Source organism: Camellia sinensis, chromosome 13 (assembly GCF_055761805.1).
Source record: "Camellia sinensis isolate YWXY chromosome 13, ASM5576180v1, whole genome shotgun sequence".
NCBI classification, from domain to species: Eukaryota; Viridiplantae; Streptophyta; class Magnoliopsida; order Ericales; family Theaceae; genus Camellia; species Camellia sinensis.
The window spans coordinates 122,901,022-122,928,625 of record NC_138973.1 but is presented as its reverse complement, the minus strand read 5'-3'; the positions used below and the strand labels follow the sequence as shown (position 1 = coordinate 122,928,625).

At 37.2% G+C, this 27,604-nt stretch overlaps 1 protein-coding gene across 1 annotated transcript; it reads right to left on the bottom strand.

The window, feature by feature from the left end:
- Nucleotides 1–12,312: 12,312 nt before the first annotated feature.
- On the bottom strand, nucleotides 12,313–27,289 carry LOC145805994 (protein NRT1/ PTR FAMILY 5.1-like). The gene is made up of 6 exons (XM_082901596.1): nucleotides 27,203–27,289; nucleotides 25,200–25,326; nucleotides 25,091–25,122; nucleotides 24,775–24,974; nucleotides 13,159–13,225; nucleotides 12,313–12,921 (listed from the first exon to the last, which is right to left on the bottom strand). Exons 2-6 carry the CDS (start codon nucleotides 25,321–25,323, stop codon nucleotides 12,832–12,834), a joined length of 513 nt encoding a protein of 170 aa, XP_082757722.1. The 5' UTR covers nucleotides 25,324–25,326; nucleotides 27,203–27,289; the 3' UTR covers nucleotides 12,313–12,831.
- Between the last annotated feature and the right edge of the window lie 315 nt (nucleotides 27,290–27,604).

Sequence of the window (27,604 nt, the reverse complement as noted above, 5' to 3'; positions counted from 1 at the left end):
TAGAAGAAAATGGGTTTATAGAAACCTTATTATGCCAATCCCAATTAGCATTACAGACACAGATAGTAACTCAGACAATTCAACAGCATCTTCACTTGTCATCAAAACCTTTATAAAAATAAAAATAAAAATAAAAATAAAAATAAAAATAAAAATAAAAATAAAAAACACACTCAATTCAAATAGATGATCTATTAATACACTGATAAAGCACCTCAGACAATTTAACAGCATCTTCACTTGACATCGAAACCTTTACAAAAAAAAAAAACATATTCAATTCAAATAGATGATTTATTAAGATAGCAAAAATTTAAACTCTTTTCCAATACAACATAGAACAACAACATAAACCAACAATCTTTGCTAAATAAGGAAAAATCAAAGGACAAAACAGGGGAGTAACAGAACAGAGACACTTATATAGACTCACAAACAACACAAACAACACTCAATCCACCATGGCTTTCATTTCTTACACATACCGTAGAAGCAAGTCTCTCTTGTTCCCGGCACGACCCATTTGCCGCCGCCATTCTCACAAAAGATAATCGATGATTCTCTGATAAACCCAGTTCCACACCATTTGGAATTGGTGGCGAATCACTGCCGACTCGCTTGCCAAAAATAGGGCATACAACAGATAGAACACATGTCTCCCATTACCTGGGAAAAGGATGAAAGTCAAAGACACTGAAGAACCGAACCAAGCACCATCATTCCATGGCAAATTACATGGAAATAGGCCAGTAATCGGAGTTTAGCTTCGTAGGCAAAGCAATACAAGATGAGACTAACAGTGGCGACCCAGATGGCCTTTTGGTACATTTCGAATGAAGAAACATTTTGTCCTTGAAATTTTAGTTGGATGAAGGTGAGGAGCAGCTGAGTGAGGATAACGAGGACGGCGTGGTGGGAAGTGGATGGTGGTCGAAGAGGTGGTGGTGGAAGAGGTATAAGCTCCTCGAGTTCACAAATAAGACGTTGATGTTGTTGTTGTTGTTCATGTCTTGGATTTAAGGCCCTGTTGGGCTAATTATGATCTGCAAAAGATGGATAAGAATGAGTTAGAACACAATGAGAAATATGAAAAATCGAATGTATAGAGTATAAAAGAAGGGAAAACAGAGAGAGGGAAAGGTTACTTGGTTATGGTTTTCAATGTTTGAGATGTTTTATGGGAGTTTTTGGGTGTGTCACTATATAGGCGTTCAATGACTTTTTTATTTTATTTTTTTAGAGTTTGGTGGCGCTAAAAGTTAAAAAATTATTAGAAAAATTAAAATATCAACTATCTATATTAAAAAGTTAAAGCTTATTTTTTTTTTCTACTTTTTATATACCTTTTTATAAAAAATTAAAAAATATCTTAAATATACTAATTTTTTACTTTATATTTTAATTAAAAAAATTTAAAAAATTACTAGAATAATATGTTTTCAAACAGGCCTGATGTCTTTAGGAAGTTGGGGCATTTCTTTGACTGGATAGAAAAGAAAATTGTTGCATGGGTTGGGTGGAGAAGGACGCAGGGCCGGTGTAGCACTTATACCCTTTTAAAACTTTTGGGAAGTGTGTTTGAATCCTTTATTTTATTTTGGGAATCTTTGGTGTTGTTGAATGTTGATTTTGGAGGAGTATAATCCGATCTAAACTCGTTGGGTTTGGTTGTTCGCACTTGTTCTTGTCAAAAGTTCCTTGGAGACTTAGAAATTCTATTCTAGGGTCGACACCGGCCTTTCTAAGGGTCAACCCTTACCTGTTGGTGAAGTTTCTAGAAGTGTTGCTGGAAAATAGGGTCAACCCCCTCCTGTCTAAGGACCGACCCTCTTATATTGCAAAATCTGTGTGTTAGTTACTGGAAAATAGGGTCGACCCCCGTTGCTTGTGCCAGATTGTCTTTTCTACCTAAAGGGTCGACCCCCCTGTCCGAAGGGTCGACCCCTGCGTGTTTTTTTTTCAGATTTTTGGGCTGGTTTGGGCCCTACTTTTTGGGAGTTTTGACTTGTTCCTTTCATTTGACTTTGGGGCTATTATTCTATTATTGCCTTGCTACTATAAATAGGCTCCAAACATATTTCATTTCACTTTTTCTTCTCTTTCCTCTCTCTCTCTCAAACCGTGAGTTCTCTTCTCTCTCTCTCTAAAACTCAAACTTTTTCACTTAAATCTCTAGATCTACTCACCTAGAGTGATCTTTTCACCATGGTCATTTGAGAAAGAGTGTACATCTTGTCAAGGTCTTCCTTTTGGCCGAATGGTTCGTGGTTTCGTCGCCAATGATTTTTGGGTCGTCATCTCTTTGCTTCAAGAGGTAGGGATTTCTTTGCTCCTTTCCAATACTTCGTCTAAAGATAGATATGTGGAAGATTTTATTGCATAAAAATCATATTCATTATGGATTTTCTTGAAAGCCATGAAAGGGGATCTAGGGTTTGATATATGGGATTGGGGTTGTTAAGTTGTTTGTTGTTGGGTTATTTGAGAAAATGATTTATTATGTTTGTGAAGAGAGGAAGGAAAGCCCTAATTTAATATTATTGTTATAATGGATTTAAAAGGGAGGGAGTTGAATAATCTTTATATTTTGCTAATATGGGTTGTAAATCGTGTTTATATCAAAAGGAAATAAAAAGGGAAGTAACCACGGTGTTGGTATTATTTTAGACTAATCATATGAAGTTGAGTTGAGTTATGGTTTTGATACCAATGGAATTGGTATTGTAAAATAAAAAGGATGGATTTGGTTTTGGTTTTGTAAAATGACGAGAATGAATTCTTAGAAAATGGTTGGAGTTGTGTGGATTGGAAAATAAAGAAAAATGGTCTTTTTGAAAGAAAATGAAACCATCACCCTTTGTAAACGAATAATGAACTTGAGGTCGAATCTTGAAACCTTTACATATTATCATTGTTATTGGACTGAAAGTCTTGTGAGAATTGAATTTTTGTTTTTCTTTCGTATTAAATGTAGAAATGGATAGATATGAATGTAAATGGTGGAGTTGGATATTTGTCATCTCTCATCTATGGAAATATGGATAGTTTATCTATTTTGGAGATTGTATATCTATTTAGAAATAACTGGATTGAGCTATCGGTGGAGGATAGCTTTGATTTTTGTCGAAATTGCATGTGGACTAGGTGAATTGAAATCAATCTTTTGTTGGTTGTCATTGAATATGACTATATTTATATACATTGTATATATATGGTTATTTTGGAGTGGACAGAGGATGTACTCCATTGTTTGAGTTTGTGTTTAAATACATTGCATATGTGTGAATGATTGTTTGGGAGGAGAAAGGGGATGGACTCCATTATAATTAAGTTGGCTGGAGTGTCCTGGGTGAAAGTCCCGAAAATATACATGGGTGCCTAGCCCGCGGATGAAATATCCATAAAATGGCAATTGTAATGCTTGTATAGCCTATGTTTACATGGGTCCCGTTTGACGGTTGTCCACAGACGAAATATCCGTGAAATAATACATGGGTCCCGTTTGACGGCTGCACGCAGACAAAATATCCATGAAATGGAAGTTTGAAGTGTTTGTGTACTATTTGTGTTGATTGAGAACCACTGAGTTGTAGCCTCAGTTGGGTGTCTATAATGTAATGAATTGGCTCATGAATTGAGATGAAATAAAATTAACTTGAAATGAATTGTCATGAAATGAAATAAGACTAAAATGACTAAAGATGTATCCTTGGCTTGCCATGCTTAAGGCAGGTAGAGCGGAACTTGTTTATCATTATTGTCTCAGTATATCTGTGCAAATTATGGGTCATGATGGTTATGGTTCTAAAAGGCCGAGTTGCCTCATTTGTTAAGTAGATAGTTGTTGGTTTCTTGTTGTTTTCCCTTTGTATTAAATGTATATATGTAAAGACGTGAATATGTTGGAAACAGACGTAAGTACTGTATCGAGATTGTGAATAATGTGAAGGACATCAGATACTTGTGAACATGTTTCAAGAAGGTAAAACGTAATGGGTTTTGCAAAATTGTTTTCAGGAACTTGTTATTGTCATATGAATTTTGGGAAAAAGGTAACAAGAAGAAAGAAAAGTAAATTGCTTATGTTGAGCGAAATGAAAGATTTTGAGAAAAGTTCCTATATAAGTATATTTTTGTATAAATCGTCGCGTTATGTATATGATATGATTTGAAGTATTCATGATCATAGCTATCTTTATGTTGTTATTGTTTAGGATCATATTGGGATCCCTACTGGACTTTATGTTCATCCCACGTTGCTAATCCTTTTTTAGGTGAACGTCAAGAAGGATTCCAAGATCGAGGATCTTCTTTATGTGGTGGCCACGGGGCCTTTTATTTGTAGGCGGAATGCCATTGATGTAAAAGGGTTAAACCCTTTCTTTTAATTTAAAGGATGTAAGCCTACGGGCGACTTATTTATTTTTGTCTCATGTTGCATTCATTTCATATTCAAATGAGAGAATCTTTAATATTAGTACTCATTATTGTATTGAATTTTCGCCCATGATCTCTGAAATTGTATTATAATAAAGGATTTGGTAATGATAGTCGTTGGCATAAAAAGTGGGGCGTGACAGCCGGTCTTGGGCATAGGCCCACAAGGCCATAGCCTAGGGCCCCTCAAAATAGACATAAAAAAGGAGCCCCCTCCTATTATAGTTTAGTGTAATATATTAGGTAAGTTTTAAGTCTAAAAAAAATTAAAGAAGGCCCAAACTAATTTAAAATAAATTGACCTATTAAAAAATTGAAAGGCCTATTCAAAAAAATTAGCATTGTTATCCAGACCCAAAAAAGGAGCATCTCCTATTATAGTTTACTGTAATATATTAAGTATATTTTAAGGCCAAAAAAAATTAAGGAATGCCCAAATTGACTTAAAATAAATTGATCCATTAAAAAATTGAAAGACCCATTTAAAATAATTAGCGTTGTTATCCATTGAAAATGATTTTGCAAAAAAATTAGATTATGCAAGTACGATTGATTTATTTGTTTCTAAAAATGCAAAAAGAGTGAGGATCAAGTGATACTTATTAGTTATTGTAATGTAATACTAAGTATTTTTTTGTAATTTTGACACAAATCTTTTGTCTTTTACTTTCAATTTTTTTTTTTTTTTCATTCAATGAAACAAAAAATGTCAAGGACCCCATAAATTTATTAGTTAATTATCGACTTTAAATCCCAAAAATTTCAAGCTGGGCCTGGAAGGAAGGGTGAAGAAAAGTGTAAAAAAGCTTAAATGAATTGGATTATGTATGTTGCATGGGTTGGGTGGAGAGGGAAAGATGTAGAAAGTGTGGAGAGGGAAAGATGTAGAAGGTGTAAAAAAGCTTAAATGAATTGGATTATGTATGTTGCATGGGTTGGATGGAGAGGGAAAGATGTAGAAAGTGTAAAAAAGCTTAAATGAATTGGATTCAAATCAGAAAAAGAATTTGGATTATGTTGATGTATCGTACCTGTGACGCCCCGAAACTACATTATTGGTTGCAGTCAAGGGAGAGTCACTAATGAGTCCTATGGTCAATAACCAAGTAAGATCCTAGATCGCCGGAGGAGTCAAATAGCCTCCCTTCTAAGTCCAGCTTTCTTAGGCAGCGCACTACCCTTTTGGCAGATCTTAAAAGGTATTGACACAAGGTCTCATAAGCAACAACAAGGTTCACACATATAATATAAATATATAACAACCACAATATACTTAATTCAGAAGATAGTTTCATTACATTACATTCCCAAAAGAAAACTTAAATCTTCATATGAGTCTTATGAAATATTCAAAAAGAAACTTCTAATTTTTCTAGGATAGCCAAAAGTCTTCGAAGGTTTCGGGCTCGACGTCTCCAGTTAAGAATTCCGCTTCGTCACCTGGCATGATACGCCGTGAGCTTTGAATGCCCAATAAACACACACACACACCCCAACCCTTTTTCCCAGTCCAATACGCAATCATAATTATAACGTCAAATAGTAAAGCATGATACTTCAATAAATAAATAAAGGGTTAGGTTAGGTGTTAGCAACTAGAAATCCCCCAAAGAGATTTCGTCCTCCCAACCACAAGAATCGGACGCGGATTATTCGGTATGCCCCCTCTTTTGCTGTTTTGTTGCAGAACTAACCTCGAATGCCTACCAATGGTTATATACCGCGTAGCGCCAACCGCAGGGCCTCAAAAGAGACGGTGAAATAGGGCCTTGCCCGAATCCCTCCTCACACCAAACCACCTAGGGTCCGAATACAACCGCTCCGTTCAAAGGTTCCGAAAACCACTTGCACAAGACTTTAACTTCAAATAGGGAACGCATCCCAACAATCCATATGACACATATTCTCATCTTTTCATTTCTCAAGTGCTCGAAAACCCAATACCCTCCCAATTAGGTTTCCCGTTGAATTCAAATGTTTTAAATCAAGGTTAGTCCAACTTATAAGACAATAATATCCATGTAAGCATGCATTCTTAAGATGAGAAGGGTAAATAATATAACCACAGCACATATAATATCATGCCAAGATATGATCATAAGCTAGCAAGCAATCTCATGAACTCAAGGTTATAAAACATCCACACATAACAAATTTTCAGATTTTGTATCGCATAAAGATTAAAACGAAAGGTCCATTGTAGATCTTCCATCGGACTTGGTCTTCCTATGGTTCATAGGGAATTTGATCTAGTTTCTAGAACACTTTTCGGAAATGGGATTACTTTTCCTAATTTTAAGTTGTTTAGAAAATATTCCAGCGCTGTCCAGAATCTGTCCAGATCCGTCGACCGTTACAAAAATTTGATTTTCTTGCAAACCGCTTGATGTTTTTTTGATGAAACCAATTTTAGTTGAAATCTAACATCTTAAGGGAAGTTTTGACATAAAATAGAGGTCCAGAATAATTTTGTACATTTTTATAGAATTTCTGAAAGTGGGCTAAAAAAACAGATTTTAAGGTACTATGTCCAAACAAGAAGATTTATGAGAAAAGGGTTCCACCAAGGGAGAGTTTTTGTTTCTTTTGTGAAGAAAACATGCTAACTAACATATATTTAACTCAGAAAATTTTCTTGAAAGAGTGCCCTTGGAAAGTTGAGAGATTGGTGTAAAAAGAGATGGTTTTGTGCCAAAATGAAGGAAATACAAGAGAGATGGAATCAATACTCAACCCTTAGCATTTTTAACATAAGAATTCAATAACAACAGATCTGAAAACATTATTAGAACCTTTAGAAACATGTATTGAAAAAAAGAAAATAAAAGAGAAGATTGTGTTGGTGGCTTACCTACAAGCTTGCACAAGAAGGCTCTCTTCTTCCTCGTTCTTTTCCTCTAGACTTCTCTCTCTTGCTCTCCTCCCTCTCTCTAGCCGAATGTGTGAGTGGGTGTGATGTTTGTGCCTTGCCAAGTTAGGGGAGGTGGGTATTTATAGACAATTTGGTGTAAAAAGACAAAAGGGCCCTCTAGTTGAAAATGGATGGAAAGTTTAGAGTTTTGCTTGGAATCTAATGGGATAAGAGTGATTAAGGTGTTAAATCATAGGATTAGGCATCATCTAGTTGGCTCTTAGTTGAAAAGTAACTAGCATTGAGAGTTGTATCCTAGGTCTAGGGTACTAGGTTGTGTTTTCTAGAATTTTATAATTATGAGCCTTGGGGAAGTGTGATGGATTATTATTTTAATTATTTTTTGGTCCTAGGGCTCACTTTACAAGGTTCATACACATATATATATATATATATATATATATCTTACAAGATTGATGTTACTTCAAGGTACAAGCACTAGCTTTTGGGTAAGTTTTGAATTTAAATAAAAGAGTGAGGGCTTGGAGTTAAATACATGTATTGGGACCTTACTCATGTAGAATTAAATTAAATTAGGTTAAGGAACCTAATCTGGCTAGGAAAATTCCAGTTTCGATAAAAATAAAAAAAATGCTATCTGACAAGATTTGAAATAATTCAAGAAACTGAGGGCTTTAAGAAAATAATTCAACATTAGGGTTTTTAAAAGTGAATACATATTTCGGGGGCTTCACAGTACCAACGTCCTGTCTTATCTCTCTCTCTCTCTCTAGATTTGGAGCTCCTCTCTAGAATGCCAGCCTCTCTGTGGGTATCTCCTGTGGGTCCATCCCAGCTCTCTAGGCATCTGTTCCTTTCAGATTTAGGATGTCTCTTGTGCAGGATGCACAGTAGTTATTAGGGAAATTTTGCTATAAACCCCTCTTATCTTTTTTTTTTTTATTATTGTTAAAAGGACTAAGAAAAAAATTATACTTTTAAAACCCCCTCATAATTATAAAGTCTTGTATAAATGACAAAATTTATTATTTAAATATTTTATTAAACTATTATACCCTCAACTAAATCTTCCCTAATCACCATCTCAATCTCTCAAGCTTCGTCTGATACAACTATTGCTTATAAATAGACGATGACGCCATCGCTAGGGTTTCAATTGAGATCTGGTCGGAGTGACCAGATCTAGTAGCAAATGCCTCCATAGAAACGATAAGAAGATCAAAATAGTAAAAGTTCATCCTCAATCAATGGCTTCGTTGTTTGCACCTAAGGAATAAGCTCTCTGTCTCAAGATCTAAAAAAATCATCACTCATAACTTTCTCTTTGGATGATTATGACGATAAGCAACACCAATTGACGATGGAGATGGTGAAGGTATGAGAGATGATATGCGGATATGGTGAAGATTTTGGGAGAGAGCTGTGTGTGTGTGTGTGTATGAGAGAGAGAGAGAGAGAGAGAGAGAAGACACAATAATGATAGAAGACGCAATAACTATTTGATCTTCGACATATGTTGATTAGTTTTTTTGTTTTTGATTTTGATTTATTTTTGTTGATTTGCCGAGTTCAATCAGGTATGTGCTCTAGTTTTTGTTTGACAGAATGAGAGTAAAATTTTACTATGGTTTGTGCTCTGTTTTTGTTTGACAGAATTAGAGTAAAATTTTACTCTAGTTTGTGCTCTGTTTTTGTTTAACAGAATGAAAGTAAAATTTTACTCTGGTTTGTGTTCTGTTTTTGCTTGACAAAATGAGAATAAAATTTTACTTTGGTTTGTGCTCTGTTTTTGGTTAATAAAACTAGATTAAAATTTTACTTTGATATGTGCTCTATTTTTGTTTGATAAAATGAGAGTAAACTTTTACTTTGATGTTTTCTGTTCTGTTTTTTATTTTTATTTTTATGCAATGATAGTAAACTTTTACTCTGTTATTGTGTACTTCTGTTATTTGTTTTTGGACTCCTAGTGACACTAAAATTTTACTATCAATTCATTGCAAATTTGAATTATATAATGATAGTAAAATTGTACTTTCATAGTAAAATTTTACTCTGAATCAGAGTAAAGTTTACTATGATTCAAAGTAAAATTTTACTCAGGTTAAAAACATGTTGATTTGTTGATTTGCTGATTTGCTTAACGATATAAAATTTTACTTTGAATCATAGTGAACTTTACTCTGATTCAGAGTTTTTTATTATGAATCAGAGTAAAGTTTACTATGATTCAAAGTAAAATTTTACTCTGGTTAAAAACATGTTGATTTGCTTAACTATATAAAATTTTACTTTAAATCATAGTAAACTTTACTCTGATTCAGAGTAAAATTTTATTCTGAATCAGAGTAAAGTTTACTATCATTGAAAGTAAAATTTTACTCTGAAATACACTGTGAGGATGACTTAATAGGAGAGCAGATAGATATGAGGGTAATATAGTAAAAGAAATAAGTTTTAAAATATTAGGGGATTTTGAAAGTATTTATATAAGTATTGTCCTTTTGAAAGACAAATTAGACAGTAAGGAGCCTATCACCAAATCCCCCTAGTTATTATTGTATAATTACATAAGATCATTTTGGGAAAAGAAATAATGTAATCGCTAGTTTTACATAAAATCATGAAAAAGTTTACTCATTTATATAGATACAATAGATAGAAAAGAACTCAATGATGAAACAATAATTAATCAAACTCACTTAATTTGAAACATTTATTTTTGGGTAATTTTTTTCTTTTGTCAAGACATTCTAATGGGTATTTTTCAATATCAATAAAATGAGAGTAGTTTCCGTTTGGTATCAAATTCAATTTTGTGCTTTTATTTTTTTTTTTTTTTAAAGTGAAAATAATACTAAAGTTCGAAAACATTTGATGCTTCCATATTAAAATTTTTGTGCAAAATAATTTTCAATTGTAACTTTGTTTGGCTTGAATTTCTTAAACTTGCTTTAGAGTTTTTTACTTTTTGCATTTCTCAATCTTTAGTAAAATTATTTACTACTATTAGTAAAAAAATATTTGTTTTTTGTTTTTTAAACTTTTTAAATGCATATAATCTAAATATAACTAAAACTAAAACATTTATAAAATCTAAAAATACGTTTTCAAAAAATTAAACCAAACAAATAAAGAAAAAAGAAAAAAAGAAAAAGTAAGATCACACCAGAGCCAAACATGCTCTCCTAAGAAGAAATATACTTCATATTTTTTGAGTTATAACTAAAAAAAAATTTAAAAAAAAATCATAACCAAACACAATAAAGTTATAATTAAAATTTCAAAATAATATCCTAACTGAAAAAGAAATTTGATCATAACTAAAGAAAAATATGATACAGGATGTGTATAATAGAATTCTTACCAACAAAATTATTCTTTCTTTCCATTTTCTTGCGTATGCTCTCGACAACCAATCAGTACCGTTAAATCAAGGAACCATTTTTAGACACCACCACCAATTGAAATCAAAACTAGTAATTTTCATCACGGTTTTCAAAACTAGACCGGATCAGCCAGTTTGACCAGTTGAACCGTCGGCCGGTCTAGGTTTCGGTCTAGATGTACTCTCTAAACCGTTCGAAGTCAAAAACCGATCTATTTAGAGAGAATCGATAAAACCGGAGGTTGAACCGCTGAACTAGTCGGCCCAGGGACGGTTCGCCAAGTGAATGAAATTGAAAATTTTGAACTCTTTTTTTTTTTGTTGTTGATATTTTCCAACTTCTTTTTTGATACTTTCTTTCTTATATATATTATATATACGAAAATTTTAATTGGAAACTCTCTTTCAAGGATCTCCTCTTGTAAAGAATCCCATTAGGAGCTTGAAATTATTGTGAAAATTTTTACCTATTTATAAGAAAAAAAAATTCTTCCAAAAAAACTAAAGAAATTTATGTGGGATTCAATCAAATTTATTAGAGGGAGACTTGAAATTTTAATATTCCTTGTTCTTCTTTCAATCAAATTATTTGAATTAAATATGGAGGGAATATTGAATATTTGATTTCCTCTTCCAAAATTAAAATTAATAATATTTTAAAATATATTATTATATTTTTAGTAAAAAAAAAATTCGGAGAAATATTTAAGATAATTTAATATTTTTTAATTTTTTAATTTCTAATTTTATTACTTATATTTTTATTTAAATATAATTTTAATATATTTATTACGTTACGGTTCGATTTCGGTTCAACCCGACGGTTGAACCGGTGACCCATCCACCCGATCCCTTTTCCGGTTCGCTCACCAGTCCGGGTTTTTAAAACATTGATTTTCATCACCCAAGAAGAGAGGGAGAGAGAGAGAGAGAGCTCTTTAAGACACTGCTGGAAAATCGATTTTTAGCGGCGTTTTAAAAACGCCGCTATAGGTATTGAAAACGTCGCTAATTCTTTTTGTGATGTTTAATACCAAACGCCGATGACGCGGCCGTCGCTATAGCTTTATGGCGTTTTGAAAACGTCATTATATTAGTATATGTGGCGTTTTTAAAAACGCCGCCAAATGTCCGACCTAACTATACTGTGACGTCATATGACATTTAGCAACGTTTTGGAAACGCCGTCAAAGACATTTATACATTTTAAAAATCTAACCGTTGGGGTAGGGATAGAGTGACGTTCAAAAAACGCCGCCATAGCCTTTATTTTTATTTTTTTTATTTTTAAAGTTGTGCTAATTTTATATGCTTGAAAAAAAATACCTGTCGTAAACAATTATTAAGAATTAATAATTGATGTTTATTAAAATAATAAATAAACTAAGTTTGAAAACAAAATTAAAAATAAAAACCAATGCAAGCTCATGTGACCATCACTTCTAACAACAGATGCTCCAAATCCCCATTTGAGCAATTCAATCTGTTTCAATTGACATTGTAGGTACGATGTGAATCTACAAGAATAGAAAGGTTAGGGGGAGAAGGGCTGCCCAACCAAAAACCAATAATGGAGTTATTTTGAAACGTTACTAACATGTTTAACAAATCATAGCATAGTCCAAACCACATAAGATCACATGATTAAGTTACAAATTCATTGCTCATAAAGTGGTGATAGAATTAAACAGCAACTTTCATAAATGTAATATATTCACTTAGAGCAATATTTGAAAATTTTCTTCCCAAGACAAAATATTGAAAAAAATATTACAAAATAGCTTTCTAAATTTTGTGGAAAACTTTTAGAAAGGACCAGCCCACTCCGATGCAACACATTAATAACTATGTTCGAAGGACTATATGTGAGTACGTGTCAGTCACTGCCATGGAAATTTACTGAGGTCATAAGCTAGGAAAAGCATGTGGTAATACAAGCAAAGCAACAGATTGAGAAAATCAAAAAGATATATCTCAATATTCAGGTAGCCATATTCAAAATGATGGAAAGCAGGAGATCACCCCTTAATCATCAAAATGCAGTATAACATTTATTTACACCAACAAATCAACATGTTCACAGCTCTATTTAAGAGTGCCCCCTTCAGCCAAGTGAATAACAAAATGAAATTCATTATCCTAAAATGAAGGCAATTAGATTATCACCTCTAACTCTGTTAGTTTCCGAAGCAAGCTTCCCAGAGAGCTCGAATGAAGGTTTTTGCTGGAAATCACAGTCAACTTATAAGCCAACAGAATGCATGCGGAAACATCAAATCTATCCGAACAAATACATGCAATATGATAAAGTTGAAAACTCAGAGAAATGAAATAAAAAATAAAAAAAATTTAAGGCTAATCTTTGCCCCTGCAGATGTCCTATCTTATGGACGAAAAAATTATTCAAATAATCAAATAATGCTACAACTTATAGCAGGTAGTAGACCCAAAAAAATATTACCTTCTCCTTTTCTTGCAGGGCATCTTCAGCGGCCTTCATTTTAGCTACTGAATCATCATCACCATTCCTGCTCAAGTGAATAAACATCTAATCAGAAACTGTATCAACAGAAAAACAACCAAACAAAGGTACATTAATGATAATATTAAGCTATTTACAACCGCAAGAAGTCACAATTATCCCTGGAATTAGATCAAATGAAAATTTAATGCTTCTACAGCAAGAAATCTGAGCCAAAATAGCTATTAGAGGAACGGCAAGAATTCAGAAAGAAACATAAATAATAAGAGAGTGCACTAAAAGAACTGCTGAAAGAACTAAAAAAAGAAAACACCCAAATCTCTTAAAGAAGATATCCATCCTAGAATTCATATATAAAGCACATCTTTCAGACACATACAGAGACAGAATTCAACTTTTCTAAAATAGATATTTAAATTGTGTCCGTGTCCACGCTTCTTAGCTGTTAATGCAATTGTTGCCAATTTCAAATTTACCTAATACTACAATCTTCGATCAAGATTCTTTACTCTACCACCATAAATTTTTTGTGCTGCATGAATATGCTAATTATCAATAGAAATTCTGTTTGACCACATCAAAGAGTAAATTCAACTTAAATTGTTGTCTTGGCTGTATCCAGATTCTAGATACAGATATATCTCCATGAGAAAAATCACCAACAAACAGTCTGCTTCAGAGAATTTTGAGAGAGCTTCAACTATCCAAGTCAAATACAGAAGGATAGAAGTAAAGCTCAATTACATGTATTATGCATAGGTTACATAAAAACAAGATTTTGAGCAAATAAATAATTATATTATTTAAGTGCAATCATTGTTGATATTAAGCCTATCCTTTCTTGAGGAAATATATATATATATATATATTTGGGGTGATTGACTGAATTGAATTACAACTTATTCAACATTGAGGCATATATAGCGATCCCGGGTTTACCCTTGTTGTATAGTGATCCGGACATGTGTCCGTGGATGTTGGTAGTTGTTTATTATCTTGTTTACATCCTTTCTTGCTTTGTATTTGAGTTATAGGATGTGTTGGGCGGGTTGGTTACAGGTTGGTTGAGTTTAGAAACCAAAACTAGTTGCCCAGATTTTTGGCCTGTACGCTCGAGCGGAGGTGTTGGCGCTCGAGCGGATAATACATCCATCCAGTATTTGTTGTGCAGTGTTGTACGCTCGAGCGTAGGTCTGTTTCTGCAAAAGTGCTGAGCGAGTGCATTCTGCGCTCGAGCGGGAGGTTGGCCGCTCGAGCGTAAGTCTGTGAGTGGCCGCTCGAGCGGGGTGTTTTACGCTCGAGCGGAGACCTGGGTTAAAGACCCGAAGTTGTGACTTTCCAAATCACTTTTTCACTTTCTCTTCTCTCTCTTACTTTTCCAAAATCACCATTGTTGAGCCTCTCACTCTAGACTCTACCTTCTCTCTAGGTTTTGATCTAGTAGGAGTGATTTGCTCACCTTTGGCCTTTACAAAAAAGTTGTTGATCGTCGAGGGCTTCATTTTAATCTGAAAATCTCGGATTTTGGAGCACGTTGGGTTTTGTCGTCTTCTCCTTTGGGACTCCGAATTTGAGGTAGGGATAACCTACTCCTCTCTATGGGTTTTGTCTTTAAATTTTGGTATTTTGAGATGTTGGGCTTGGTTTGGTAATTTTGTGAAAGTTTGGGGCTTTTGTGTAATTTTACAAAAGTTGGGGTTTTATTCATAATAAACCTAGATGCATGTTTGGCATAGAAAAGTGGAATGATTGTTGAATCATTGATGAAAATGGGACCTAAGGGTTGAAATGGTAATTATGGAAAATGGCCTAATTACATTGTTTAATTAATTGGGATAATTAATTGGTGAGAAATGAGGAAATGAAATGTTGATTGAATATCCATTTGTGCATTTATTTTCTGTTTTAGAAATAACTGCTTTGGGCTATCGGTGAAGGATAGTCGAGATTGTTGTAGACAATGCATGATGATTAGGTAAACGGGAACTAATCAATGGAATGTGTCATGGAACTTGACGGTTGATAGAATACATTAATTGTGTGTACTGTGTGATTATATATAGAACCAATGTGTTTATATACGTTATGTGTAGAGGAGGAGATAGGGGATGTACTCCGCGGTTTAGGGGAAGATAGGGGATGTACCTCTAAACCGGATAGGTATTGGGAGGAGATAGGGGATGAACTCCGTAGACAGAGCTCATATGCTTGTCTAGAGAAGTGAAGATAGAGCTCATATGCTTATCTTTGTGAAGTGTGGATACAGCTTGTATGCTTATCTGTGGATATTGTTGATATACATATCTGTTGTAGAGTGTGGATACAGCTTGTATGCTTATCTGTGGATATTGTTGATATACATATCTGTTGAGAATGTGGATATAGCTTTTATGCTTATCTGAATGTGAGATATAGTTTTTATACATATCTGTGGAAATGATGATAGTGCTAGCATGCTTATCTGTTGAAAAAGGGAAAATGAAGAGTAATTGGGACTTGTAAGTCGTTGTCATAAATATGTAATTTATGTGATTGTATCAGTGTTGACCAACTATCAATTGCTAATGTTTTAGTCATTGTCCATGGTTGGTTTAGTGTATTTCTACTGGGCTGTGGCTCACCCTATATGGGAATATCATTTTCAGGTGCAGGAAGCATGCCACCTCCAAGGACATAGCTGGGAGGCTAGTGGCGGGCATAGTTTTGTCGTTTTACTTTTGATGTATTACATGTAATTTCATGCCAAGGGCTTAATGTGTAAACGAGTTAGAACTCTTTGTTGTAACCAAGTGTTAACTTGGAAAGCTGTAAGCCCGTAGGGCATTTTGTTATGAGGTTAACACGTAATACTTATGTCTTGGAATTCTAATGAATGAAAGGAATGCAGTTAGTTTAAATGTAAATGCATGTTTTATCTGATGGGTTTATTGTTATTATTTTGAGGGCGTTACAACTTGGTATCAGAGCGTACCGGGTTCGAATACTTTGGGTACATGGGAAGTGATTAGTATCACAATGGGTTTCTCTCGCTTGATAGAGACTTAGATGTAGTATCATATGCTATGTGCTTAAATGCTAACATGCTTATGTGACTATGTGGGTATGGGATTTAATTTCTAGGATGTTGATTGGACCCTTGAGTTTCTGGGAGTCTTGTTGGAAAGGCACTTGATCAATGCTATTTCTAACCGGAACTCTAGTAACGTCTCGGGACTATCATTATCCGGAAATGAAATTCGTAAGTGCTTATGTGTTTATGTGCTTATGTGGAGTGAATTACAGTTGTCCATGTATTAGGACGTGAGTGTTTAGTTTCGGCACATTTATGAATGTGCTAATGTTCTGTGTTGCCTTTATTAGGATGTCAGGACGAGGAAGAGGTGCTAGGCGTGGTAGACCTGCGAGGCAGGAAGTACCGTTACCGGGTGAGATTCCGGCAGTGCAGGAGGGAGTTGGGCAGGCCAATGTGGCCGAGCCAGTAGGTCAGCAGGCTATGGGTGCCTTGGCCAGAGAGATAGCGGGAGCTTTGGGTATTCTTAGAGCTGGGAATCAGGCAGCTGAGACAGGGCCTTCCTTCTTGAAGAGGGAGTTCTTTCGGTGTAATCCAGACGAGTTTATGGGGGATCCTAAAGAGCCGCTTAAGGCAGATGAATGGCTCGAACAGACAACGAAGACGTTTGAGATGCTTGGCATCGAGGACGGAGCACTGAAAGTGACCTTGGCATCCTTCCAACTGAAGGGAGATGCGGGTCAATGGTGGAAGTACGAGAAAGCTCGTGTTGGTGGTACTTGGGAGGCGTTTGTGAATGCTTTTCAGGAGAGGTTTTTATCAGCAACAGCTAGGGAGAAGCTGAGGGATCAGTTTAGCCGGCTTAATCAGCAGGGCTTGTCAGTGGCCGAGTTTGAGGCTACTTTTACCAGTCTGTCTAGGTTTGCACCTGAACTGGTGGCGTCTGAGGAACGCCGTTGCTATGAGTTTGAGCGGAAGTTGAGGCGGGGCCTCAAGTTGAGAATTGGTGGGTCTTATATTCGAGAGTATAGACACCTAGTTGATGCTGCAGCTCATATGGAGCTTATGATGCAGGAGGAGGATGAGGGTCAGAGAGGCTCCAAGAGGAGCCAGGATAGTCAGGGTGATGGCAGGAGACAGAAGGGTTATAACCCTCAGCAGTCTCAGGGTGCAGTCTCTAGATCGACCTTTCCAGTGCCGAGTGTAGGCTCGGGGAGAGGCAGTCAGGGGGAATTCACTTGTTACAAGTGTGGCCAGCTGGGTCACAAGGTTTCTGTTTGCCCGCAGAAGGGTGGGGGTCAGAAAGCTGCTTCTTCTACAGCTAGACCACAGAGTCAGAGTTTGGGCAGGGGCCAGCTCTTGACTTGTTATCAGTGTGGACAACCTGGGCACATGAAGAGGTTTTGCCCATAGTTGAGTGCCACTTCGGGAGCGTCTGGTTCTAGGCAGACGCAGGGTTTTCAGCCAGCTCAGTCTGTGCAGGCCTCGAGGGCCAATCCGGGAGTTTCGTCATCCCAGTCTGTGCAGCAGTCTTTTGCTCCGAGAGGTGAGCAGGTAGACCAGGGGCCTATGGGGCGCGTGTATGCTGTTACCGCGCAGGATTTAGTACCGGCTCCATCAGTAGTGAGAGGTACATTTCTGTTTTGCAACTCAGTTGCTAATGTGTTGATAGACACGGGTGCATCTCATTCTTTTGTATCTGCTGCATTTGCATCTGTTTTGGAATTGGAGTTAGCACAGTTAGCATCTCCTATTTGTGTGGTATCGCCTTTGGGTGGTGAGTTGATTCTGAAACAGGGTGTTAGAGGATGTGATATAGAGGTCGCCGACTATAGGCTTCCTTTTCCGTTTGTTGTCATGCCCATGAAGGGTTTTGATGTTATTTTGGGTATGGACTGGTTATCGTCATACCGGGCTGTTATTGATTGCTACCGCCAGAGGGTTACATTGTGTACCTTGAGCGGGGAGTGGTTCCATTTCTTGGGAGACCGGGTTGGTAGTGTTTTGCCACCGGGGTATGATTCGCGAGGGCGAAGTGAGCTTAGTAGTCTACTTGCCAGCTTTGAGAGTGGTGAGAGTGGTGAGACCCAGGTTATATTGCCAAGGGTGGTTTGTGAGTATTCGGATGTCTTTCCCGAAGATCTTGTTAGTTTGCCACCTCACCGAGAGATAGAGTTCTCTATAGATTTAGTGCCTGGTACGGCGCCGATTTCTATGGCACCTTACCGTTTTGCTCCAGCAGAGTTGGTTGAGTTGAAAGTTCAGCTCCAGGAATTGCTCGATAAGGGTTTTGTTCGCCCTAGTGTTTCACCGTGGGGCGCACCGGCACTCTTTGTTAAAAAGAAAGATGGTGCCTTGAGATTGTGTATAGACTACCGGAAGTTGAATCGGGCTACGGTTAAGAATAAGTACCCTATGCCCCGTATAGATGATTTGTTTGACCAGTTGAAGGGTTCCCGTTGTTTCTCTAAGATAGACTTGAGATCGGGTTACCATCAGTTGAGGGTCAGGGAGGAAGATATTCCTAAGACGGCATTCCGTACGCGGTATGGCCATTATGAGTTTCTGGTGATGCCATTTGGGCTTACCAATGCACCGGCAGTCTTTATGGCCTTGATGAACCGGATTTTCTGGGAGTTCTTAGACCGATTTGTGGTTGTTTTCGTGGACGACATCCTTATCTATTCGTCTTCTGAGGAGGAGCACGAGGCACACTTGAGAGTGGTGCTTGAGTTACTTAGAGCCCATAGGCTGTATGCCAAGTTTGGGAAGTGTGAGTTCTGGCTGGGGGAAGTCAAATTCTTAGGCCACGTGGTATCCGGGGAAGGGGTGTCTGTTGATACATCCAAGGTTGAGGCAGTGCAAGATTGGGCACAGCCTAAGAGTGTGTTTGAGATCCGCAGTTTTCTGGGATTAGCTGGGTATTACCGTCGGTTTGTGAAAGATTTCTCCAGGTTAGCGTCACCGTTGACTAGGCTGACTCGGAAGGGAGTCAAGTTTGTGTGGAGTGAGACTTGTGAAAAGTCGTTTCAAGAGCTGAAAGTTAGATTGACCACCGCTCCGGTGTTGATTATTCCGGAGAGAGGGTTGGGTTATGCGGTTTATTGTGATGCCTCACGAGAGGGTTTGGGTTGTGTGTTGATGCAGGAGGGGAAAGTGGTAGCTTATGGCTCACGTCAGTTGAAAATACACGAGAAGAATTACCCCACACACGACCTAGAGTTAGCAGCTGTGATCTTTGCCTTGAAAATCTGGAGGCACTACCTTTATGGTGAGAGGTTCGAGGTATTCTCGGATCATAAGAGTTTGAAGTATCTGTTTACACAGAGAGACTTGAATTTGAGGCAGAGGAGATGGATGGAGTTTATCGAGGATTATGATTTTGAGTTGCATTATCATCCGGGAAAGGCCAATGTTGTGGCCGATGCCCTTAGTAGGAAAACCATTAGTGATGTAGCTTGTATAGCCATCCGGAAATGGGAGATGTTGAGAGCACTGGGCGAGTTTGATTTGCTACTGGGCGAATCTGTCGAGGCTGCGGCCTTGTTTTCTGTTGTTGCGCAGCCTACACTTGTGATTAGAGTGTTAGAGGCACAGAGAGGTGACCTTGAGGTAGAATCCCTCCGAGAGAAGATCTCCAGTGGGAAAGTTGAGAAGGGTTTGACGGTGTATCCCGACCTGAGTGTGAGATACCGAGACCGTTTGTTTGTACCGGAGTCTTGCCGAGAGGAAGTACTCCGAGAGTTTCATCATTCGCGCCTTGCGGTGCATCCGGGAGGTACTAAGATGTATCAGGATTTGGGTCGCCAGTTTTGGTGGCGGGGTATGAAAAGAGATGTGGCTGTTTTCGTATCGAAGTGCCTTACTTGCCAGCAAGTGAAGGCCGAGCATCAGAGGCCAGCGGGTTTGTTGCAACCCTTGCCTATTGCCGAGTGGAAGTGGGAGCATGTCACTATGGACTTCGTTGTAGGTCTTCCGAGGACTCAACGGGGTAGTGATGCTATTTGGGTGGTTGTAGACCGGTTGACTAAGTCAGCGCACTTCATTCCTATGCGCGTGAGAGATTCGGTGGATCATCTTGCCGATTTGTATATTCGGGACGTAGTGAGATTGCACGGGGTCCCAGTGACGATCGTCTCAGATAGAGATCCTCGTTTTACTGCTAGGTTGTGGCAGAGTTTGCAGAGTGCCTTAGGCACTAAGTTGACCTTTAGTACGGCTTATCATCCTCAGACTGACGGGCAGTCCGAACGTACTATTCAGATCCTCGAGGATATGCTTCGGGGTTGTGTCCTGGACTTCAGTGGGACGTGGGAGAGGCACTTGCCATTGGTAGAGTTTGCCTACAACAACAGTTTTCAGTCTAGCATCGGTATGGCACCGTTTGAGGCCTTGTATGGCCGACCGTGTAGGTCTCCAGTTTGTTGGGCCGAGGTGGGTGATGCACCTTTGTTGGGTCCGGAGTTGGTTAGGGAGACGACGGAGAAAGTTGAGCTTATCCGTAGGAGGCTTGTTACAGCCCAGAGTCGGCAGAAATCTTATGCTGACCGTAGGATGAGGCCTTTGGCGTTTGAGGTAGGTGATCATGTCTTTCTGAAGATATCACCTAGACGAGGCCTGATGAGGTTTGGGAAGAGTGGGAAGTTATCCCCTCGGTTTATTGGTCCTTTTGAGATCCTTGAGAGGATTGGTGAGGTTGCTTATCGATTAGCCTTACCACCGCAGTTGTCCGGAGTGCATGACGTGTTTCATGTGAGTATGCTTCGGAAGTATGAGCCAGATCCATCACATGTGTTGGATTGGACTGATTTAGAGGTAGATGAGGATGCCTCGTATGAGGAGAGACCGGTACGGGTCTTGGATAGGCGGGATCAGGTCTTGCGTGGCAAGACCATTCCTTTGGTGAAAGTCTTGTGGAAACATCACGGAGTGAAGGAAGCCACTTGGGAACGTGAGTTGGAAGTCCGAGAGAAATATCCGGACTTGTTTGTTGATATGTGATCTTGTAGTTAAATTTTGTATTTTGTTGAACTTAAGAGCTTTTATATATGTCTTAAGTTGTGAAACATTGAGAATGTTTTGGTTTATTGGAAATATGTTTTGGGAACTTGCCTCATATGGCAGTTGAATGTAACATTGTATATGTTGAATATATATTGTTGGAATTGGAAAGATAATGCATAATGTTGATGCATGTCGGGAGTACATATGTTGTTTACATATTGTGATATGTCTCTTGTTAAAGGGATGGAATAACCGGTAATGGGTCGAATTGTTGAATGTTCAAGTGTAACATTGTTTAAAATGAAAGAACACTTGTTTTTGTAAACTTGTGCTTAATTTCGGGGACGAAATTCTTTAAGGGGGGGAGGTTATAGCGATCCCGGGTTTACCCTTGTTGTATAGTGATCCGGACATGTGTCCGTGGATGTTGGTAGTTGTTTATTATCTTGTTTACATCCTTTCTTGCTTTGTATTTGAGTTATAGGATGTGTTGGGCGGGTTGGTTACAGGTTGGTTGAGTTTAGAAACCAAAACTAGTTGCCCAGATTTTTGGCCTGTACGCTCGAGCGGAGGTGTTGGCGCTCGAGCGGATAATACATCCATCCAGTATTTGTTGTGCAGTGTTGTACGCTCGAGCGTAGGTTTGGCAGCTCGAGCGTAGGTCTGTTTCTGCAAAAGTGCTGAGCGAGTGCATTCTGCGCTCGAGCGGGAGGTTGGCCGCTCGAGCGTAAGTCTGTGAGTGGCCGCTCGAGCGGGGTGTTTTACGCTCGAGCGGAGACCTGGGTTAAAGACCCGAAGTTGTGACTTTCCAAATCACTTTTTCACTTTCTCTTCTCTCTCTTACTTTTGCAAAATCACCATTGTTGAGCCTCTCACTCTAGACTCTACCTTCTCTCTAGGTTTTGATCTAGTAGGAGTGATTTGCTCACCTTTGGCCTTTACAAAAAAGTTTTTGATCGTCGAGGGCTTCATTTTAATCTGAAAATCTCGGATTTTGGAGCACGTTGGGTTTTGTCGTCTTCTCCTTTGGGACTCCGAATTTGAGGTAGGGATAACCTACTCCTCTCTATGGGTTTTGTCTTTAAATTTTGGTATTTTGAGATGTTGGGCTTGGTTTGGTAATTTTGTGAAAGTTTGGGGCTTTTGTGTAATTTTACAAAAGTTGGGGTTTTATTCATAATAAACCTAGATGCATGTTTGGCATAGAAAAGTGGAATGATTGTTGAATCATTGATGAAAATGGGACCTAAGGGTTGAAATGGTAATTATGGAAAATGGCCTAATTACATTGTTTAATTAATTGGGATAATTAATTGGTGAGAAATGAGGAAATGAAATGTTGATTGAATATCCATTTGTGCATTTATTTTCTGTTTTAGAAATAACTGCTTTGGGCTATCGGTGAAGGATAGTCGAGATTGTTGTAGACAATGCATGATGATTAGGTAAACGGGAACTAATCAATGGAATGTGTCATGGAACTTGACGGTTGATAGAATACATTAATTGTGTGTACTGTGTGATTGTATATAGAACCAATGTGTTTATATACGTTATGTGTAGAGGAGGAGATAGGGGATGTACTCCGCGGTTTAGGGGAAGATAGGGGATGTACCTCTAAACCGGATAGGTATTGGGAGGAGATAGGGGATGAACTCCGTAGACAGAGCTCATATGCTTGTCTAGAGAAGTGAAGATAGAGCTCATATGCTTATCTTTGTGAAGTGTGGATACAGCTTGTATGCTTATCTGTGGATATTGTTGATATACATATCTGTTGTAGAGTGTGGATACAGCTTGTATGCTTATCTGTGGATATTGTTGATATACATATCTGTTGAGAATGTGGATATAGCTTTTATGCTTATCTGAATGTGAGATATAGTTTTTATACATATCTGTGGAAATGATGATAGTGCTAGCATGCTTATCTGTTGAAAAAGGGAAAATGAAGAGTAATTGGGACTTGTAAGTCGTTGTCATAAATATGTAATTTATGTGATTGTATCAGTGTTGACCAACTATCAATTGCTAATGTTTTAGTCATTGTCCATGGTTGGTTTAGTGTATTTCTACTGGGCTGTGGCTCACCCTATATGGGAATATCATTTTCAGGTGCAGGAAGCATGCCACCTCCAAGGACATAGCTGGGAGGCTAGTGGCGGGCATAGTTTTGTCGTTTTACTTTTGATGTATTACATGTAATTTCATGCCAAGGGCTTAATGTGTAAACGAGTTAGAACTCTTTGTTGTAACCAAGTGTTAACTTGGAAAGCTGTAAGCCCGTAGGGCATTTTGTTATGAGGTTAACACGTAATACTTATGTCTTGGAATTCTAATGAATGAAAGGAATGCAGTTAGTTTAAATGTAAATGCATGTTTTATCTGATGGGTTTATTGTTATTATTTTGAGGGCGTTACAGCATAGATCTTAGCTTTATTTAGATACAGAGAGTTCAGTCTACATTGAGGCATAGATCGAATGCAAGTCCTCTATTATTGCTGATTTGTTGGAGATTCAGACGAGTGCTTTGCATAAAGTTCAAAGACTATAGTTGTTTTTCTAGTGACTAAAGAGCTGAGACTAACTTGGATGACATTTAATTCTCAAGTAATTTTGTCTGGTTTTGTGCCTTGGAGGAATTGACAATTAAAGGGCACCCCGAGGAGAGGACAAATGAATGTTAGTTGTTACTCTCAAATGTGTCTCTATTTGCATGACTTTGTTGATGTTTTGCTGCAGTTAGTGTTTTCTAACTCTATGAATGTTTATTAAATTGAAGACAACTGGTAGAAGGTTGGTCTTGCTTTCATGGTACAGAAGGAAGAAAACAGTTGCTGATAAAATGAGCATATTTGAAATCTAAAAACTCAGATGAAATCTAAAGACTCACATAAGAAGGGCCTTTTAACTGCTCCTTCCTGCTCAATGTTTTATCTTGTTGTGTGTTCATAAAGAATTGGTAATTTGCCTCGGTAAGCTAGCTCCCAACATGGAGTAAAATGTTACTATCAATGTAAATGACTGCCTGATTAATCATTAGGATTGATTGGACAAAAGTGGAGATGCAATTGCCCAATTTCATTGAGAAAAAAGAAAAAGAAAAATAAGGATCATGAACTATAGAGCAAACCACATTCAATTTAGTGAGTAAGCGAAGGGAAGATGTGGAAGTAGGATAAAGGTGTTATTTACCTTTTGCTTTAATAGTATTAGTACTACTGTACTACTAGTACTAGTCTACTGCTGCTGCTACTATAATGTTTCGCTGTTGTGTTATAGTTTCTCACTACTGAATATATTTCAAGTCTGATTCATGCAACTCTGCACACAGGTGGTTCTTGATTTAGATGAGACTCTAGTGTGTGCTTATGAAACATCTAGTTTAATGGTTTATTTTTTCTTATTGGCAAAAGAAAATTCTTTATTAATGAAACACGAAGTATAGAATGCAAAAGCAACATTAATAAAGAGAAGTGAATGCACAAAATATCATAAGAAAGCAAATCCATCCCAATTAGATTAACAATGAAAGAAAAAAAGAGTACTAGCCAGAAATAGTAGAAGAAGAAGAACTAACCTAAAATTAGGGGTGTGGTGGACCTTCCTCTTCCTGCAATTGATGTAATGTTGCAACCCAAACTCATGAAGCTCAGATGGTTGGCTGGGGACCTTGACCCTCCTGTTGGCAAATGCATTGACAATGACTCTAACCATGTCTTCACCTGGGCTCTGTCTTCCTAACCTTGTGCCTATAAGTAGGAACACCAATGTAGAATATGAATAAGGACACAATGAGTCCTACTGTAGGGACACCATACCCTAAACCCCAACCCAAGTTCTCTTGAATGTAGACAAGCCCAAGGGTGGCTACGAGTCCACCAATGAAGGAGCTGAACGTCCACCAATTGAAGAAAGAGACCTTGAGCTTCTTCTCATGGGGGTTGATGTCATCAAACTGGTCTGCACCAAAGGTGGAGATGTTGGGTTTTGTTCCACCAGCACCAACTGCTATGATGTAAAGAGCTGAGTAGAAGAATGCTGTTTGGGATGATGAGGCCTTGCATACCCCATTTGTGCATGTTGGTTTCCAAAATTTAATTGACACTGACATTGTCAGAAGTACCATTCCCTGTAGTTGAGATCATTTTAAATGACTTGGTTGGCTTTACTATCAAGAAGGCCAAAGTGAAATAAAAATTGAATACATGTACAGCCATAAATGATAAATTTGCAAAAATTGTCTTGTTATCTGGCATTACAATTATAGTTTTAAATAATAGTATTGAGATATTAGTTTTGGCTGTACAATTAAATATCAAATAATATCAAACTTATTTATCAGATCAGTATCAGAAGTTAAAAATCCTAATACAGCTGATATTTAAAATCCTAGTCACAACATCAAACATATTCCCACTAATTCTAGTTGTCTAAATTAGCAAAAGTGAAACCTAAGCGAGGTCTCAACTGTCCGTCTTCCTAAGGAGGTTGATCTGAGAAAGTGAGCCACCAAGCGAGGCTTCACCTTTCCATCTTCTGATCCGATGAAATGGACTTGAGGCTTAATTTTGTTTATTTAATTGATTGGGATCAAAATTAACAAGATGGTTTAACACTACTGAAAATGCACTCCGACAATAGCTTGCTAGTTTGTTCCAATGGAATTGAAGAAATTGGTTGGTATATATTTTCATGAAATAAAAAAGAGAAGAGAACTTTGTTTGGGCTATCACCTATGTGAGCTTGCAGAAGATATATGTATACATATATCGTTTGAAAATTACAATTTTACTTAAAAAGGGAAATTCTTGGTAAACAATTAAGGAGAAAAAAGGGAAAGAAAATGTCTAGAAAAAAAAAAATTAAAATCAGACTACATGCCATTGCAACAATTCAACAACTATCATAAATAATATAGACATTCTTTCTAGTAATGATTATGCCAAATGCAACGGTTTTTATGGTTTTCATTGATGAGTACAACTGTACAAAATTCATATCACTTTCAATCAATTGAAAATCATTTTCATTTTTCTGTCAACTCAAGCATTAAAGGAAAAACCACTGTATTAGCTTATTAATACAAATCATGTGGACGAGATATTTATTGATCATTTCTTGATGATAGTATGATCAAGAAAGCCAAGCCAGAGCATGGACAACTGAACAATCCACGTCAGCTGAATAACAAGAATATATTTCTACAAGGAGGACAATTTCTCCCCAGTTACATAAAATGGTGATTTATTGTTTGGGTCGATATGATCTTGAGATTCATATTGCCTTCAACACTTTCTTTATCCAGTCATCATCTAACAGTTGATCCAAAGACCACATTTGTCGAATGAAGAAAGTGCTAGCTAGAGAGGATCATCTTCCATGATCTTGGTATTGGATTAGTAATCCAACATAACACGTAATTCAATGTTTGGCTATGAAAATTGGGTTTTGAACTAATAATTCATTTAGACATGGTATTGCCCATATGGGTAGAATTCCAAGAAAAGGGTGAGATAAATCAAACAAATCACTAATTTGAAAATTCAGGATCATTAAATCATCTTACAATTATCTCATCAGTACCAAAACCAAAAAATGAATCAAACATTGAAGGAAGCTAGATAGAACATGATCTGAGCCATTAGAAACGCTATAATACAAAAAATAAATAAAATAAAATAAAAAATTTATAGCATCATTCATTCAAGAAATCAAACAAGACCAGAATTCAATGCTCCGTTTGGTTCCTAAGTAAACAAAAGAAAACAGGAGGTTTACATCTTAAAATTTTCTCATTTTCATTCATTGTGAACCAAGGGAACAAGAAATCTCAAGAATTTAACCGTTTGCCTTTTTTCTTTATATTTTCCAAGAATCAAATTCAACGTGAAAATAACCATTTATAAGATTCCAAATGTATTTTACTTTTCATTCCTCTGTTTTTCTCAGCAAACAAACAAAGATGATTGTGCGAACAATGCCAAAAGTGATGGAATCTAAATTACCTGTAAATTGAAATCTGTAAATAACGCTCCAAATTTGTGGCTGATCTGATGAAACCAATACAAAGAGAAACACACAAAGAGGCAGAGAGAGAGAGCATTAATAATTTCAAGATTAACTGTCGTTATGATGCTAAAAGCCTTCCTCTTATTTTATTCAGTCAATATAATTTCCAACTTGATCAAATTACATTTAATTATTTTATTCGGTCAATAATATTTTACGTTATCAGTTTGCAGAAAGGATGCAAAATGTTTTTGGAACTCTCTAGTTGACATGTTGATTTGCAATGCCTTGGCCAATAAGACCACAAATAGAGCGAGAGAGAGAGAGAGAGAGAGTACAGATTAAAGTTCAGATCTGAGCTTCTGGAAACCACTGATTCTCTGAATCTCTGCAAATGA

What these genes read in the sequence shown, in the direction of transcription:
- LOC145805994 (XM_082901596.1), bottom strand. Translation starts at nt 25,323, where the DNA reads ATGGTACTTCTGACAATGTCAGTGTCAATTAAATTTTGGAAACCAACA. An exon ending in TCTTTACATCATAGCAGTTG is followed by an intron (nt 25,123 to 25,199) that starts GTGCTGGTGGAA and finishes CATGAGAAGAAG; the next exon opens with CTCAAGGTCTCTTTCTTCAA. An exon ending in CACCACACCCCTAATTTTAG is followed by an intron (nt 13,226 to 24,774) that starts GTTAGTTCTTCT and finishes TCACTTGAGCAG; the next exon opens with GAATGGTGATGATGATTCAG.